Here is a 16,818-nt window from a genome sequence, read left to right on the forward strand (position 1 = left end):
CAAGTGGAGTTTATCCCAGTAATGCAAGGATTCTTCAATATATGCAAATCAATCAATGTGATACACCATATTAACAAATTGAAGGATAAAAACCATATAATAATCTCAATAGATGCAGGAAAAGCTTTTGACAAAATTCAACACCCATTTATGGTAAAAACTCTTCAGAAAGTAGGCATAGAGGGAACCTAGCTCAGCATAATAAAGACCATATAGGACAAACCCACAGCCAACATTTTTTTTTTTTTTTTTGCGGTATGCGGGCCTCTCACTGCTGCGGCCTCTCCCGCTGCAGAGCACAGGCTCCGGATGCGCAGGCTCAGTGGCCATGACTCACGGGCCCAGCCGCTCTGCGGCATGTGGGATCCTCCCGGACTGGGGCACGAACCCACGTCCCCTGCATCAGCAGGCAGTCTCTCAACCACTGCGCCACCAGGGAAGCCCCAACATCGTTCTTAATGGTGAAAAACTGAAACCATTTCCTCTAAGATCAAGAACAAGACAAGGTTGCCCACTCTCACCATTATTATTCAACATAGTTTGGGAAGTGTTAGCCACAGCAATCAGAGAAGAAAAATAAATAAATGAATCCAAATCAGAAAAGAAGTAAAGGTGTCACTGTTTGCAGATGACATGATACTTATACATAGAGAATCCTAAAGATGCTACCAGAAAACTGCTAGAGCTAATCAATGAATTTGGTAGAGTAGCAGGATACAAAATTAATGCACAGAAATCCCTTTGATTCCTATACACTGATGATGAAAAATCTGAAAGAGAAATTATGGAAACACTCCCATTTACCATTGCAACAAAAAGAATAAAATACCTAGGAATAAACCTAGCTAAGGAGACAAAAGACCTTTATGCAGAGAACTATAAGACACTGATGAAAGAAACTAAAGATTATACAAACAGATGGAGAGATATACTATGTTCTTGAATTAGAAGAATCAACATTGTGAAAATGACTCTACTACCCAAAGCAATCTGCAGATTCAGTGCATTCCCTATCAAACTACCAATGGCATTTTTCACTGAACTACAACAAAAAATTTCACAATTTGTATGGAAACACAAAAGACCCCGAATAGCCAAAACAATCTTGAGAAAGAAAAATGGAGCTGGAGGAATCAGGCTCCCTGACTTCAGACTATAGTACAAAGCTACACTAATCAAGACAGTATGGTACTGGCACAAAAACAGAAATATAGATCAGTGGAACAGGATAGAAAGCCCAGAGATAAACCCACACACATATGGTCACCTTATTTTTGATAAAGGAGGCAAGAGTATACAATGGAGAAAAGACAGCCTCTTCAATAAGTGGTGTTGGGAAAACAGCTACATGTAAAAGAATGAAATTGGAAAACTTCCTAACACCATACACAAAAATAAACTCAAAATAGATTAAAGACCTAAATGTAAGGCCAGATACTATAAAACTCTTAGAGTAAAACATACGTAGAACACTCTATGACATAAATCACAGCAAGATCCTTTTTGACCCACCTCCTAGAGAAATGGAAATAGAAACAAAAATAAACAAATGGAACCTAATGAAACTTAAAGCTTTTACGCAGCAAAGGAAACCATAAAAACGAAAAGACAACCCTCAGAATGGGAGAAAATATTTGCAAATGAAGCAACTGACAAAGGATTATCTCCAAAATATACATGCAGATCAATATCAAAAAAACAAACAACCCAATCCAAAAATGGGCAGAAGACCTAAATAGACATTTCTCCAAAGAAGATATACAGATTGCCAACAAACACATGAAAAGATGCTCAACATCACTAATCAGTAGAGAAATGCAAATCAAAACTACAATGAGGTATCACCTCACACCAGTTAGAATGGCCATCATCAAAAAATCTACAAACAGTAAATGCTGGAGAGGGTGTGGAGAAAAGGGAACCCTCTTGTACTGTTGTTGGGAATGTAAATTGATACAGCCACTATAGAGAACAGTATAGAGCTTCCTTAAAAAACTAAAAAGAGAACTACCATATGACCCAGCAATCCCACTACTGGGCATATACCCTGAGAAAAGCATATTTCAAAAAGAATCATGTGCCACAATGTTCATCGCAGCACTATTTACAGTAGCCGGCACATGGAAGCAACCTAAGTGTCCATTGACAGATGAATGGATAAAGAAGCTGTGGCCCATATATACAGTAGAATATTACTCAGCCATAAAAAGAAATGAAATTGAGTCATTTGTAGTGAGGTGGATGGACCTAGAGTCTGTCATACAGAGTAAAGTAAGTCAGAAAGAGAAAAACAAATACCATATGCTAACACATATAGAATCTAAAAAAAAAAAAAATGGTTCTGATGAATCTAAGGGCAGGACAGGAATAAAGACACAGGCATAGAGAATGGACTTGAGGACACGGGGAGGGGGAATAGTAAGCTGGGACAAAGTGAGAGAGTAGCATTGGCATATATACACTACCAAATGCAAAATAGATAGCTAGTGGGAAGCAGCTTCATAGCACAGGGAGATCAACTCTGTGCTTTGCGACCACCTAGAGGGGTGGGGTAGGGAGGGTGGGAGGGATTTGCAAGAGGGAGGACATATGGGGGTATACATATGTATATAGCTGATTCACTTTGTTATATAGCAGAAACTATCACAACACTGTAAAGCAATTACACTTCAATAAAGATGTTAGAAAAAAAGTATAAAGAAAAATTTCTCACAGTCCTCATCTGGAGATATTGGTTACATAGCTAACATTTCATTATAGGTTGTCTTGTGTATCTATGTCTATTAGTTTATGTGTGTATATGTAAAAATACACAGTTAATAACTAGCACATGCTGTTTTATAACCTGCTTTTTTCATTCAAACTCATGTTTTAGACATTATTCTTGATAATAAATACAGACCTATATCATGGTATTTAATATATAGTGTTCCATGGTATAGATATATTGTAATGTATTGAGCCAGTGCCCTCTGGATGAATATTTATGTAGGTTGGTTGTTTTGCTACAGTAAGCCTGAGCTAAATATTCTTACATATCTTTGTGAAATTATTGTGCTATTTTTCCTAGAATAATTTCCTAGAAGTATGATTGCTATGTCAAAAGGATTAGCATTTGATGTATATTGTTATACTCTCCTCCTGGGAAGTTTGTACCTATTTACATTATAATAGCAGGGTTTGAGTTTATTATTCTCCATATTAGAACTAACATTAGGAATGACCATTCTTTATAAATCTTGCTAATCTAATAGGGGAAGTGGTACTTTGTGATTATTTTAAGTTGTATTTCTTTAAGTACTTGTTCAATTGCCTGACTTTGCAAATGATTATTGGCTGTTTAATAATTTTTGTGTGTGATTTTTCTGGTATTGTCCTTTGCACGTTTTCTGCTGGTGAGTTTCTTGTTTTGAAAGAGCTCCTCAGAGTGCTAACCTGGTATCTGGAATGTGGTATAATTTTTCTCCTTTGTCATTTTTCTTTAATTTTATGATGATTTTTGCCTTATTGAAGTAAAAATTTTATATATTCAAATCTATCAGTCTTGTCCTTTATTATTTCTGCCTCTGGTCAAGCTTATCAAAGCTTTCCTGACTCTGAGGTTATTTAAATATTCACTTATACTCTAGTACTTTTAAACATTAGAACCAAGTTATAAGAAGGTGAGGTTATCTTGAGTGTATATTAGTTGTAAAAATTAGCTTTTGAAAAGTATTAAAAGCACATCTCAATAAAATGTGTAACCTAGAAGGTTTTTTTTCTTGACGTAATGCAGAATCACTTTGAATACTTAGCAGTCATGGTGGGTACATTGCAAATTTCCAGATTCAGATTATCCCAATATTTTAATCTTTTAAACATTTTCTTTGGTGTGTCCAAATGAAATGAATGGATTATCCAGAATATTTAATATCACTTACATTGGAAGTGACAGGTTTATCGATGTTGATTTTACATTTCTTTTGATTGTTTCTTATTCTTATTTAGAAAAAATTCTATTTGCCTTATGTACTATTCCTTAAAACTTGGGTGCTTAAGTAAAAGTTGGGGAGGGGAGAATATAGTGACATTTTCCCTTTTTAATTCTTTCAAGGTGTTTATAAGTGGCACTAAATCAGAATGCAGAAAAGTCCTTCAGACCATTCTGAAGAACAGAAGGCTCTGCTCTCTCTTGTCACCTTTCTTTACTCCCAACGCTACACCTGCGGAGTTCATACAGCTGTATGAGAAAGTGGTGAAGTTTCTGAGTGAGGACAACAGTGATATGATTTTCATGCTGCTGACCAAGGTGAGCTGTCATTCAGTCCTGATGTTGTCATTGAAATGTAGATACTGCTGTTGTTTCCCAGCTCCCTCGGAGCTGTGTCTCCAGGTGGACTGGAGACTGACAGGCCGTTTTCTCATTTGATATCATCTTCAAATAGCATCCCAGAGCTGCTGCTTCTGGGGGCGCTGATTCTGTTATATAGGAGAGTCTTACTCATGTAGTATAAAAAGGACCAGCTCCCAAACTCTCTTTAAAAACTTCATACAGTTTTGAAATATTCATAGTAATAATTTAGTACATTCTTCTTTTGAATGTATGCCTTAATTGTGTTTGATAATTGAGTTGTAACATGTCAGAGTCTCTCATATTTAGAATAAGCCGAATCTAAGCAAATTGCCTTTGTTTTATTCCTAATAGAATATTAACTCAGACCAAGGCAATGAATTTACTTAACCAGTTGAGAATTTCAGAGCCTTAGCTATTTTGCCTTCAGTTGTACTTCTCTGACATCTATGAGTCATAAAACCTGGGCATTTTTTAGGACCTAGAGACTGATATCAGTTTGTAATGGGGGAGACCATGTTTTATAGTTTGGGATTCTGGAAGGTGATATCAATACTCTGAATTTTCACTAACTGATGCACTCTTTGAAACATGGCCATTAGATGGAGATAGTTCCATAAAGTGGCCGCTTGTTTGTGGCACTATGACCAGTGAAGAAGAACTACAAAGTTCTGATCCTTGTGTTGTAGGGAAAACTTACCAACAAGATTTTTAAATTGCAAAAAAGTATGCAGGGCTCAGAAAACTGCCTCTGCAATCCCAGAGACTGAAGTATAGATGGAGGCATAATGGTACCGTCAGTTACTGAACTGCCTAGATTCTTTTAAGTATATAAATTTTAGTTTGAATCTTTATAAAAAGCTAAATGCTAGGTAAGCTTTGACTTTCAAACTAAATTTGCACACAATTTGCTCTATTTCAATTAATTTTCTAGTATAAATAAAACTTCTTATTTCCTTTTCTTTTTAGTTCGATCTTAAGCAATGGTTAAACGCCACTAAACCTCCTCTGTCTGATCGTACCAGGCTTCTGGAATCCATTCATTTGGCACTTACTGCCTGGGGCCTTGAACCAGATGAAGATATTTTGATGCCATTTAATCTTTTCTGTAAGCACTGGACTTACCTTCTTCTCTACCAGTTCCCTGACCAGTACAGTGACATTCTGAGGCTGCTGATGCAAAGTAAGTGCCTTAATTGTGACTGATTAGATCACAGTGAATGTTTAATATGACATTTACCATTCTACAGATGTCATCCAAAAATGTAAAAATAATGCAAGTATGCAGGAGTTTAGAATCACTAATCTTCACCCAAAGTGCTCAATGAACAATGCCCAAAAGGTTGCTATCTGTAAAAATGGTCAGTTATTGTCCTAAATGTCAGAATGGACCCTAATTGGGCAAGACAGCTCTTAGACATTGGGGTTGGAGTCGTACACCCACCTGTTTACCTTGACTTTGCAGCTGTCCTGAACTGGGGTGGGCCTGCTTACCCTGGTGACTATAGATTTGGGAAGAGGAGGAAGTTGCTCCTTTACAGTATGCTTAATATGCCGGTTGGTTTCTCTATAATTCCAAAATGGTGGATAAATTTAGTCTTTTTCCCCCCTAATTTTTTGACTCTTGTTTTTTGCAAATGAATTTTATCCCTGTATAATGATACGCTGTATTTATATTATCCAAGAGAAAGAGAGCAGCATTAAATTTTCCAAATTCCCACTGTTTCTGTCCCCCTCCTGCAGTTTTCCATCAATGTTGGAGATCAGAGGAGAAATAAAGAGTGTAGGCTTTTTTATTTTTGAAATTTCACTAGGCAGGAATTTTATTGAAATTTGAAAAATGAGATAGTGTTTACTTTTTTTCATGTAAACTTCATACTGTTTATAGATGTAATGGAAAACTAAATTTTGCTTTATGTCAAATCTTTGTGTTACATCATAGAAATAGTGTAATGAATAAGTTAATGATCTTATGTATTGGACTACCTGAAGAATACTGAAATGTATGGTCTCATTTTCAAAGCACTACAAAACATTCATTGTTTCCTATAGAGGCAAGTTGCGGGGTGCGTGGAGAATGGTGGTAGGGAAATGTACTTGTATAATTTTTTTTTTTTTTTTGCGGTACTCGGGCCTCTCACTGTTGTGGCTTCTCCCGTTGCGGAGCACAGGCTCCGGACGCGCAGCCTCAGCAGCCATGGCTCACGGGCCTAGCCGCTCTGCGGCATGTGGGATCTTCCCGGACCGGGGCACGAACCCGTGTCCCCTGCATCAATCAGCAGGCGGACTCTCAACCACTGCGCCACCAGGGAAGCCCTACTTGTATAATTTTTAATGCATATTTGCATAGCTAAGTTTTGCCCTAAATTTTCAAAACTGGTTAAGCATATATTGTGGGTTTTTTCCCTGAAACCTTTTAAAGAGATTATAAATTGTTTATATAGGCAACCATTGACTTGGATTTAGCAGGAAAATTTTATTTCCCAGGAAAAGTAGTTCAGTTACAGGCTTAAGAAAACACTACCATCTCTGTCAGATTCCATAACCTCCAGCCTCCTGGTTTCCATCCCTCCCTGGCCACCATATCGGTGTTCCCAGGGCTTCATCCTTTACTCGTCTGATTTGCCGTGGGTGAGCCCATTGCAGTTTTCCCTGGCTTCACTGACATCTTCTAGGCATGCATGACTCCACACCTGTAGCTGTGTTCTAGGCCTCTGCCCTAAGATCCAGACCGCAGTAGCTATTGGGACACAGACCCTTCACTGTCCCCTAGGTACCTCCCACCCACTAGTGCAGCTGACCTCATCATCCTTCCCCTTAGACCAGCCCCTATGAGCCACTGTTGTCCTAGTTGATCCTTGTGCCACCTCTGGGGGGAAAGGACCTGAGGGCGTATAATTCCTGTCCTCTGGGAAGTCAGTTTTGCAGGTAGCAGAGTGCTGGTTGGTAGTCTCTACTTTTGCATAGTGTTTCTGTGTTGCATTAGGTTTTGCCTGGTGTAGGAGTGGACTTTTAGGGGCGAGTAAGAGACTCCTTTTGAACAGAGCCTAGACTCTGCAGTTGCATTCTGCACCATGGGTCCTTTGTTGTCTCTCTCACATTGTCCAGCCAGGAAAATGGCACCTTTACCATTCCCCAGTCAGGGGGTGGTAGGTGGGAGTCCCCTCCCCACCCCCAGATTCCAGCTCAGATGGCTCGGCTGTGCTCACTACCAGTAGGGTTACCAAGAGTACGGAAAGTCAAGTGTCCATGTGGACAGATCTTTCAATAGGTTCTCTTAACTTTGGTCTCTTCACCACAGATCTTTTTTTTTTTTTTAACGTTTTTATTGGAGTATAATTGCTTTACAATGGTGTGTTGGTTTCTGCTTTATAACGAAGTCAATCAGTTATACATATACATATATACCCATATCTCTTCCCTGTTGCATCTCCCTCCCTCCCACCCTCCCTATCCCACCCTTATAGCTGGTCACAAAGCACCGAGCTGATCTCCCTGTGCTATGCGACTGCTTCCCACTAGCTATCTATTTTACATTTGGTAGTGTACGTATGTCATATATACACTACCACTCTCTCACTTTGTCCCAGCTTACCCTTCCCCCTCCCCATGTCCTCAAGTCCATTTTCTAGTAGGTCTGCGTCTTTATTCCCATCTTGCGCCTAGGCTCTTCATGACCTTTTTTTTTTTTTTTTTAGATTCCATATATATGTGTTAGCATACGGTATTTGTTTTTCTCTTTCTGACTTACTTCACTCTGTATGACAGACTCTAGGTCCATCTACATCACTACAAATAACTCAATTTCATTCCTTTTTATGGCTGAGTAATATTGCATTGTATATATGTGCCACATCTTCTTTATCCATTCAGGACAGGTTACTTCCATGTCCTGGCTATTGTAAATAGAGCTGCAATGAACATTGCACCACAGATCTTTATGAATTTGTTTTGGATTTTTATTTAATACTCATTCATTTGTAAAGTACATGTGTTCTTTGATTCAAGTTGAAAGTTAGTTTGTGAAGGATGCTGACTTGCTGTCCTCTGTCCCTGCCTGGTAAGGCTCTGCTGAGCAGCTGCTGAGCCCTGAGTGTTGGAAAGCCACCCTAAGAGCCCTGGGCTGCTGCGCCCCAGGCTGCCAGCAGGGGGCAGCTTCTGCTGAGACCTCGGTGCTTCAAAGCTCTCCGGATGTTCTCTTGTCAGACAAGCAGGTGTGTAGCTCTTGGTCTCTGAAGTTTTTGTGCATTTCTTTTCCATTTCCTTTTTTTTTTTTTAATTAATTTATTAAAAAAATTTTTTTTTTCTTGGCTGCATTGGGTCTTTGTTGCACGCTCGGGCTTTCTCTAAGTTGCAGCGAGCGGGGGCTACTCTTCCTTGCGGTGTGTGGGCTTCTCGTTGCGGTGGCTTCTCTTGTTGCGGAGCACGGGCTCTAGGTGCGCAGGCTTCAGTAGTTGCGGCACGCAGGTTCAGTAGTTGCAGCCTGAGGGCTCTGTGGCACACAGGCTTCAGTAGTTGTGGAGCACGGGCTTAGTTTCTCTGTGGCATGTGGGATCTTCCCGGACCAGGGCTCGAACCTGTGTCCCCTGCATTGGTGGGAGGATTCTTAACTACTGCGCCACCAGGGAAGCCCTATATGTTTTTTAAACAACTGGAACACATTTAAAATTTATATCTAACAAAGCACCTTTTATCTCTAAGAGCCCTGTGTTTTCCTTTGTCAGTCATCTCCCATTCCCTCTACCCCCACCCGCCTCCTGTGGCTGGATCAGCTTTCTCTCATGCCTCAGATCTGATTCTGGCCTCTCTGTTCAGGAACAGCCCAGCACCAGCCCCTGTGTGTACCTCGCCTCCCCGCCTTAACCCTCCTGCTTCACCGGCTCCTTCGAACAGGTTTTCGCGCAGTGTCCCACAGAGCTCTCAGCTTCATCAATTTTATATGATGTGGGTCCACATGAATTTAGTTGAAAAAATGGTTCCTTTGCTTTAGAAAAGGAGTTTGAAATCTGCTGATTTACTTTTCATATGCTATATACCTCTGCAACTCGATTACAAAGTCAAAGCCCTCCGTCACAGTCTACTGTAGTATTCTACTGAAAGTAGATATTCAGTAAGCATTTTTTAAACTGGTCATTCTTTTCCAGGTAATGGAGACTATACAGTGGCTCTCAAACTTTTTTTATAAGCTTCGGTTATCCACGTTGGACTTTAAAAGTTTTGGTTTATTCTCAAAATGGAGTCCTTACATGGCAGATATGAAGACACTCTTGGGCTACCTTGTAAAAAGACTGCTTGACTCAGAAATGGCCTGCTTGGCCCAAGATCCATCTGCCAGCAGCAAAACAGGTAATATGCCTTTAGTGCAACATGGAGCTTAGGTGTTCTGACCTTCCATTAGAAGAGACTTGAATAGACACATTAAGAGATTTAAAACTTGGTGATAAATCTGTATATCTGAGTGTCATGAAGAAGAAATAGGAAATACACAGTACAAGTGTGAACCCATATATGTGTCATACCTATATTCACTTACCAGTGGGTGCTTGCTTCAACTTGTTTCTGCCTCTCCTTTGTAAGGTGAAGTACAAAGAGATAGGTTTCAGGCTCCAGCTCTTTCTTCCTATTATTTATCACATTAAGAATGTTTAAGTTTTTATTTTTAAAAAATGCATGTTATAAAATTGTCCATGATATTGTGTTATAATAAAACTTCTTCAATTTAAGAAATTTCATTGCAGCAAATGAAAACTGAAACATGTTTAGTTATATTAAATATGTTGTTTGTATATCACCATAGGTTTATGAATATACAGATGATAAGAAGAAGATTTTCTATATAGTTATCAATGATCTTGACAAAGGGTGGACTTAATTTTTCTTTTTCTTAATTGAAGTATAGTTGATGTACAATATTATATAAGTAACAGGTGTATAATATAGTGACTCACAATTTTTAAAGGTTATACTCCATTTATAGTTATTATAAAATATTGGCTATATTCCCTGTGTTGTACAATATATCTCTATAGCTTATTTTATACCTAATAGTTTGTACCTCTTAATCCCCTACCCTTATATTGCCCCTCCCCCTTCCCTCTCCCCACGGTAACCACTAGTTTGTTCCCTATATCTGTGAGTCTGCTTCTTTTTTGTTATATTCACTGGTTTATTTTTTAGATTCCACATATAAATGGTATCATATAGTATTTGTCTTTCTCAGTCTGACTTATTTCACTTAGCATAATGCCCTCCAAACCCTCCATATGTTGCTGCATATGGAAAATTTTCATTCTTTTTTATTGTGTGTATATGTGTGTGTGTGTGTGTGTGTGTGTGTGTGTGTGTGTGTGTGTGTGTGTATGCCACATCTTCTTTATCCATTCATCTGTTGATGGACACCTAGGTTGCTTCCATATCCTGGCAATTTTAAATAATGCTGCTATGAACATTGGGGTGCATAGTATCTTTTCGAATTAGTGCTTTTGGTTTTTTTGTTTTTTTTTTTTGCGGTACGCGGGCCTCTCACTGTTGTGGCCTCTCCCGTTGCGGAGCACAGGCTCCGGACGCGCAGGCTCAGTGGCCATGGCTCATGGACGGGCCCAGCCGCTCCGCGGCATGTGGGATCCTCCCGGACCTGGGCACGAACCCATGTTCCTTTCATCGGCAGGCAGACTCTCAACCACTGCGCCACCAGGGAAGCCCAGTGCTGTTGTTTTTTTTGGATATACACCCAGGAGTGGAATGGCTGGATCATATGGTAGTTCTATTTTTAGTTTTTTGAGAAACCTCCATACTGTTTTCCACAGTGGCTGCACCAATTTACATTCCCACCAACAGTGTAGAAGGGTTCCCTTTTCTTCACATCTTCGCCAACATTTGGTATTTGTGTTCTTTTTGCTGATAGCCATTGTGACAGGTGTGAGGTGATATCTCATTGTGGTTTTGATTTGCATTTCCCTGATGATTAGCAATGTTGAGCATTTTTTCATGTGCCTGTTGGCCATCTCCATTTGATGGGCTTGTTTCTTGTCTCTAAAAATTTTGCTTTGTTTTAGTGCTAAGATCCCTACATTCAGTAATCGTCCAGCTCTTTAAGCCATGGATACTGGTTTTAGAGGACAATGAAAGGTAAATAGTTTTTCTGATATTCAAATTTCTTTGAAATTTATAGACTTAAAGTTCTGATGGTGTTTTGGTCCAGCTGATGATTCACAGATCTGATTTTAAATTTAGAGAACGCTTCTTTACAAAGTAAAATTAAGACATTTTCTGTTTGTGGAATTGTTAGTCTGATTGATCAGACCTATTGATTTTGAAGCAAAACTGGACACTCATTTCCAGTTTTCCACAATAAAGAAGTTGAATGAGGTTGGTATTTAATTTCAGAAAAACGGATGTTGTTCTCCTGAATTAGGTTTTGATAATATAACACTGCAAAGTATGAGGCAAACTTGATTTTACCTAGTATCAGTTATGTTTTTGGAACTAAGTTGGCTTTCAAATTACTGGGTGGGAATTGCTCTTTTAACATGAACTCTGCAACTAAATGAAAGCATTATTTCACAAGCATTTAAAACAGAGGTGTTGAGCTGTCCAAATGCAAGGAGTTGCCTTACGAGTCTTTTTTCCTCTAAAAGCATACAAACAAAAGGTAGATGTCCAGAGTTCTGTAAGAATTACACAGTATATATCACAGTATTTAAAGTGTTTTCATAAGTGTGAATTAATCTGATCCTGAGATTCAGAAAACTTGAATGTCTTGCTCAAATCCCACAGCTGGTGAGGGCTAGACTGGGACCAGGGTAGAGCTTTGACTACCATGTCCAGATTGTTTGTATCATCCAGGCTGCTTCAAGAGCCCATTGAGGAAAACAGAAAAAGTTCTGGGTCTTTGCTTTTCCAGAGGGCTATCCTTAGACAATCCACAAGCTTCAGGATTTTGTGGTGACCGTGAGACTGCTTACCATAATTTAGGCTTCCTGTCTATTTCCAGGAAGAACTAGTGGAATTTATTTTTATATTGAACTTTCTATACCAGATTCAGAAAGTAAAAATTTCATATAAAGAGTTTTTCCTTTGGTTATTTCCTCTCTGTTCATTTTTGACCATCTTTTTTTACATGTCTTTTCACCCCCCATGCTTTAGGTAGAGAAAACTGTCTTCTAAGGCATTCGAAATGTAACCAAGGGATGGGTTTACGGGCATAAATTGGATGTGTTGTAAAGGGTGTTAATTTAATAGTTATTTAGATAGCACACTTCTGAAACTTAATTACATTGAATAAATGTTAGGAAGGAAAGTAAATAAAATTATATGATTGATATTAAAAGCTACAATTCACCTCCAGGAATTTACAGTTTTTAAAGTGCTCTAAATGTGTCTTAGGGCTACATAACACAGAGTTTTCTAGAACTTAGGCAAACCCCAGACTCTGGGACGTACAGTAATTTAATCATAGTGTTTCCTTTCTAAGTGTGTGTTTCTTTTATTTAAAGCAGCCAACGACATTACCCCTGGCTGGAGAGTGATGCTGTGGTGGCCTCAAGCATCGTGCAGTTGTTCACTGATTGCATTGACTCATTGCACGAGAGTTTTAAAGGTAGGAAGATGTTATATCATGTCTCTGGTTAGTTTTCACTTTTCCTTAAGTAATTCAGTTAATCTTTTGCCTCTGCTTTTCTACTTTATTTACTTTTACTTTATGTGGTAGGCTGTCATCTTTGACCAAAGAAAGATCACCCGTACAATTATTTAGTGTGAAGTGTGTAACCTCTTATCTTTTTGGGGAGGTAGTGCTGAGTGTCATCAGTTATGGCTTTCTCTTTTCAAATATTGTCTTTCCCCCATGGTGAACCTTATTCTATCTTCTGTGACTTTTCACTTTTTTGGTGTGTTTTCTTCTGCTTCATTTTGGGCAAATTCTTTTTTTTTTGACCACACCGAGTGGATTGTGGGATATTAGTTCCCCGACCAGGGATTGAACCCGCACACTTGGCGGTGAAAGTGCAGAGTCCTAACCACTGGACTGCTGGGGAATTCCCCTGGGCAAATTCTTGAGATCTCTCTTCCAGCTTACTCCATCTCTTCAGCTATGTCTAGTCTGCTTTAAAAAAAAATCCATTGAATTTTTCATTTCAGTTTCTAGAAGTAATGTTTGTTTATAAAATTTATCCAGATCCTTTTAAAACATATTTATTTATTTTTTTAAAAAATATTTATTTATTTATTTTTGATTGTGTTGGGTCTTCATTGCTCTGTGTGTGGTCTTTCTCTAGTTGTGGCAAGCAGGGGCTACTCTTCATTGTGGTGCACTGACTTCTCATTGCGGTGGCTCATCTTTGTTGTGGAGCACAGGCTCTAGGCGTGTGGGCTTCAATAGTTGTAGCACACAGGCTCAGTAGTTGTGGCTCGCGGGCTTAGTTGCTCTGCGGCATGTGGGATCTTCCCCGGACCAGGGCTCGAACCCCTGTCCCCTGCATTGGCATGTGGATTCTTAACCACTGCGCCACCAGGGAAGTCCCTATCCGATCCTTTTTGATAGCATCTTCTTTCTTTAATTTAAAATTTCAATTTTTATTATTTTAAAATGTTTAAACATGCTTACTTTCCTTTATGAGCTGTATGCAGCAATTCCGTCATCTCAAGTTTCTGTTCGGGGGTGGCTCATGCTTCTGTTTGATGTTCCTTCAGAGGCTTGTTTCCTTGTGTATTTTGTAATTTTCTATTGTGAGCCCGTATTTAGAGAGACTTTATCTGTGGAAATTCCATGAGGACTAGGATGAGGGTGTATGCCTCCAGAGAAGATCTGCATTTGTTGCCATTTGGCTCTGTGTAATTCCTTGGCTTTGGGTTTCTCACACTACACAGATACATGAAATCAAACCCCATACTCAATTACCACAATCAGCTTTCTTGCCTCCCTGACTCCCAGTCCAGGCTAAGGCAGAGAAGATCCGTTCCCCTCCCCCCTTATCTGCCCTTTCAGTGAGGGTGTAGTCCTTAGAAAATCTTGTTTTCTGTTTCCTTGTGCTGTTGAAAACCCCACATAAGCAAACAGCCCCAGGGCAACTGAGGCTTCCGCATCAGTTTAATACTCTGCTTTCCTAGTCTCTCTGACCTCTTTTCTTCCACTGAATGTATGTAGCTGTGCATTTTCAGAGTTGTTGTATTTTACTTAGTGTATCTAAATGTTTTGTATTGGGAGGCTTGTAAGGATATTAGGTCCACCCAACCCAGATTCTTGCAATAGCCTCCTAACTGTCCTTCCTATCTCATTTCTGTTCCTGCCTATTTACTAGATTGATTTTCCAAAAATTCTGTTTGTATGCTATTATATTCTTATTCAGAAACTTTTAAATGTAATAATGTTTTAGCTCAGCATTCAAATGTGTCTGGCTCAGAGCACTTCAACATTATGTGATGTTTTTTTTATGGAAGCATTCCATTCAGCCATACTGCTCTACTCAGTGTTCCCTAAAAGTCCTTGGATCTTCCCTCTGCCACTTCTTTGCTTATGCTGATTCCACTACCTGGATGAAGCCTCGGGCCCTTTATATTCTCCTGCATATCTGTTCATGTGCATACATTTCTCTCCTGCCTCTAAATCTTTATAGCACATTGTTGTAGTTTGAATCCTTGGGAAGCAGACGCCATGATGGAGCCAGAATGCTGAGATTTATTTGGGGTACTGCCTGTGAAAATAAGAGGGAGAGGAATAAGGGTGGGCAAAGAAAGCCTTCAGACCCTGGTGCAGGCCTAACACCCGTGAAAGGAGAGTAGGAAGAGTCTCAGCCTGCAGGGCAGCGCTGAGAAAGTATTGGCCAGCTGGTTAGGGAGTTCTAGTGCCAACATTCTTTTTTGAGGATCCTACCTTGGGCGGAAGCAGCCAGGTCAGTGCTTAGTTGTTGGCTGAGGGCTACCTGGGAGGAGGATGGCCTCGACTCAGGTGCTAAAGGTGCTGTGCCCTGATCTGTGGCAAGTTCTGTTTGAAGGGAGATCTGAGTGGCGCACCCCCGTGGCTACCATGTGTTTATGTGGCACTGAGTCCTGGAGTTAACAATATGTCATCCAGTATTTTATATACAATATATATAGTAGATAGCATATCAGATAATAGACTATATATTATAATAATATGTATAAATATATATAGCAATAATATATATGTTATAATATAAAACAATGTATCATCCAATATTTTATATATATACAAAAATAGACTTTTTTTTAGTGTAGTTTTAGGTTCACAGCAAAACTGAGCAGAAAACACAGAGAGTTTCCGTATACCCTTTCCTCCCTGCTCCTCATGCATAACCCCCTCCCCACCCACTATCACCATCCCCCACCGGAGTGGTACATTTGTTATAGCCGATGAACCTACACTGACACATTATTACCCAAAGTCCATAGTTTACATTAGGATTCATGCTGGGGCTTGTACATTCTCTGGGTTTGGATAAATGTATAACGATGTGTGTCTACAGAGTATCATACAGAGTAGTTTCACTGCCCTAAATATCCTTTGTGCTCTGTCTATTCATCCCTCCCCCACCCCAGCCTTTGGCAACCACTGATTTCTTTTACTTTCTGCATAGTCTTAGCTTTTCTAGAATGTCATATAGTTAGAATCATTCATTATGCAGCTTTCCAGATGGGCTTCTTTTGCTTAGCATATGCACTTAGGTTCCTCCATGTCTTTCATGACTTGATAGCTCATTTCTTCTTAGTGCTGAATAATATACCGTTGTCTGGATGTACCTCATCCAGAGTTGTTTGTTTTTTTTTTTTAAATATTTATTTATTTATTTGGCTGCGTCGGGTCTTAGTTGCACCATGCGGGATCTTTTGTTGCGGTGCGTGGGCTTCTCACTAGTTGAGGTGCACGGGCTCCAGAGCACACGGGCTCAGTAGCTGCGGTGCTCATGGGCTCTCTTGTTGTGGCGCACGGGCTCTAGAGCACACGGGCTTAGTTGTTCTCCTGTTGCCCCGCGGCATGTGGGATCTTAGTTCCCTGACCAGGGATCGAACCCACGTCCCCTGATTGGAAGGTGGATTCTTTACCACTGGACCACCAGGGAAGTCCCCATCTAGTATTTGTTGTTTTTTTTTTTTTTTTTTTTTTTTTTGGTGATACACGGGCCTCTCACTGCTGTGGCCTCTCCCGTCACGGAACACAGGCTCCAGACGCGCAGGCCCAGCGGCCATGGCTCGCGGGCCCAGCCGTTCTGCAGCATGTGGGATCCTCCTAGACCGAGGCACGAACCTGTGTCCCCTGCATCGCCAGGCGGACTCTCAACCACTGCGCCACCAGGGAAGCCCCCCATCTAGTATTTTTGATTGACTTTTTACATATCTGATCTCCTCTCGGTTCCCCTCCCCCCACCGCCGCTGTTATAAGATATAAACTCTAGGCACAGAAACATTCTTCTTTTTATCTCTCCCCAACCCAAGACTTAGGACAGTGCCGTACTCTGAGTTGTCTACTTGAT

The 16,818-nt window shown here is 40.0% G+C and overlaps 1 protein-coding gene across 4 annotated transcripts in view; it reads left to right on the top strand.

The window, feature by feature from the left end:
- The window catches only part of EPG5 (ectopic P-granules 5 autophagy tethering factor), a 134,357-nt gene that overhangs the window by 93,334 nt on the left and 24,205 nt on the right, over window positions 1–16,818 (top strand). For 2 of the 4 annotated variants that reach the window (XM_079941983.1, XM_079941985.1), the window contains exons 30-35: window positions 4,094–4,288; window positions 5,300–5,513; window positions 8,396–8,544; window positions 9,475–9,676; window positions 11,386–11,458; window positions 12,826–12,929. In XM_079941983.1, the coding sequence (XP_079798109.1) occupies window positions 4,094–4,288; window positions 5,300–5,513; window positions 8,396–8,544; window positions 9,475–9,676; window positions 11,386–11,458; window positions 12,826–12,929 (937 nt within the window). The remainder of the gene's footprint in view (window positions 1–4,093; window positions 4,289–5,299; window positions 5,514–8,395; window positions 8,545–9,474; window positions 9,677–11,385; window positions 11,459–12,825; window positions 12,930–16,818) is intronic. The other 2 variants (XM_079941984.1, XM_079941986.1) reach the window with 1 other exon arrangement.

This window comes from Stenella coeruleoalba (assembly GCF_951394435.1).
Source record: "Stenella coeruleoalba genome assembly, chromosome: 14".
In the NCBI taxonomy this organism is placed as follows: Eukaryota; Metazoa; Chordata; class Mammalia; order Artiodactyla; family Delphinidae; genus Stenella; species Stenella coeruleoalba.